This window comes from Mandrillus leucophaeus, unplaced genomic scaffold (genome assembly GCF_000951045.1).
Source record: "Mandrillus leucophaeus isolate KB7577 unplaced genomic scaffold, Mleu.le_1.0 Scaffold213, whole genome shotgun sequence".
NCBI lineage: Eukaryota > Metazoa > Chordata > Mammalia > Primates > Cercopithecidae > Mandrillus > Mandrillus leucophaeus.
In genome coordinates this window covers 1,827,539-1,828,825 of record NW_012102177.1, presented here as the reverse complement: position 1 = coordinate 1,828,825, position 1,287 = coordinate 1,827,539, and the positions used below count along the sequence as shown (strand labels likewise).

The 1,287-nt window shown below is 46.2% G+C and overlaps 1 protein-coding gene across 1 annotated transcript in view; it reads left to right on the top strand.

Moving 5' to 3' along the window:
• The first annotated feature begins 307 nt into the window (after positions 1-307).
• Positions 308-1,287, top strand: part of LOC105540018 (histone deacetylase complex subunit SAP130-like) — a 15,585-nt gene continuing 14,605 nt past the window's right edge. The window contains exon 1 of the mRNA XM_011980509.1: positions 308-494. Coding sequence (XP_011835899.1) covers positions 354-494 — 141 coding nt within the window. The 5' untranslated portion in view covers positions 308-353. The remainder of the gene's footprint in view (positions 495-1,287) is intronic.

The window sequence follows — 1,287 nt, the reverse complement described above, 5'->3', positions numbered from 1 at the left end:
TTTGTTCAATCCACCCAGACTTGGGAGGCGGCATCATGTAGAAGAAAGGGTGTGGGCTGTGAGCCATACAGCTCTGGGCTTTGTTCCCAGTTCTTCTTACTGTGTGTGTGGCTTTGAGCAAGTCAGTTAGCCTTGCTTTGTATGTTTCTTTATCTGTGAAATAGAAATGCTAGTACTTCAGTGGAAACACTGTGATGCTAATAGATAAAATGTATAAAGCTTATGGCATCTTTCCTGGCACTCTCCAGGTTCGATTTGTGTACTCTTAATTCTGGATTGAGACGCATCACCAGTATGAGGCCATTGATACGTTTTGTGTGGTTTTCTGTTTGCAGCCGCCCCCGAAGCCTACCATGCCTAGCCGTCCCATTGCTCCTGCTCCACCTTCCACCCTGTCACTTCCGCCCAAGGTTCCAGGGCAGGTTACCGTTACCATGGAGAGTAGCATCCCTCAAGCTTCAGCCATTCCTGTGGCAACAATCAGTGGACAACAGGTTTTTCTTCCTTTTAATTTGCTGATTTTCAACTGAAATGCCAAACTATTGATCATGATTTATTGAATGCTAGCGGTACATTAGGCATGGTAATAAAAAAAGATTAAACACTCACTGATAACCTGCAAGGGAAGGTAGTAGGTTTGAGAGAGAAGGATAACTGGAGGGAGTAGAAGCCAGTATCCATAGTGGTCATTTAGCTAGAATTTATTGAGCAGCTACTAGCTGCCCGATTCGACCCTCAGTGTGATGTATAAATCTGGATAAAACAGTCCGTGTCCTTGAGTCCGGAGTGTGGTTTGTGTTTGATTTTAGCGTCAAGAACAGCCTCCCAGGGGTAGTGGTGGGCAGTGCTTCTCTGTGGTTTCTCTGAGGAGAGCAGATGTGCATCTTTTGGGGTACTGGTAGGTTACCTCAAGCAGCTCTCTAGTTGCAAACTTTTTTTTTTTTTTTGGGACAAAGTCTTACGCTGTCACCCAGGCTGGAATGCAGTGGTGCGATCTTGGCTCACTGCAACCTCCACGTCCCGTGTTCAAGCAATTCTCTTGTCTCAGCCTCCCAAGTGGCTGGGATTACAAGCGTGCGTCACCATGCCTGGCTAGTTTTTTTATTTTAATAGAGACGGGGTTTCACCATGTTGGCCAGGCTGCTCTCCAACTCCTGACCTCAAATGATCCGCCCGCTGTGGCCTCCCAAAGTGCTAGGGTTACAGGCATGAGCCACTGCACCTGGCCTTAGTTGCGAACATTTATTTTGAAGTCTTCTGTTTTAAGGTTTTTTTGTGAAATTTTGC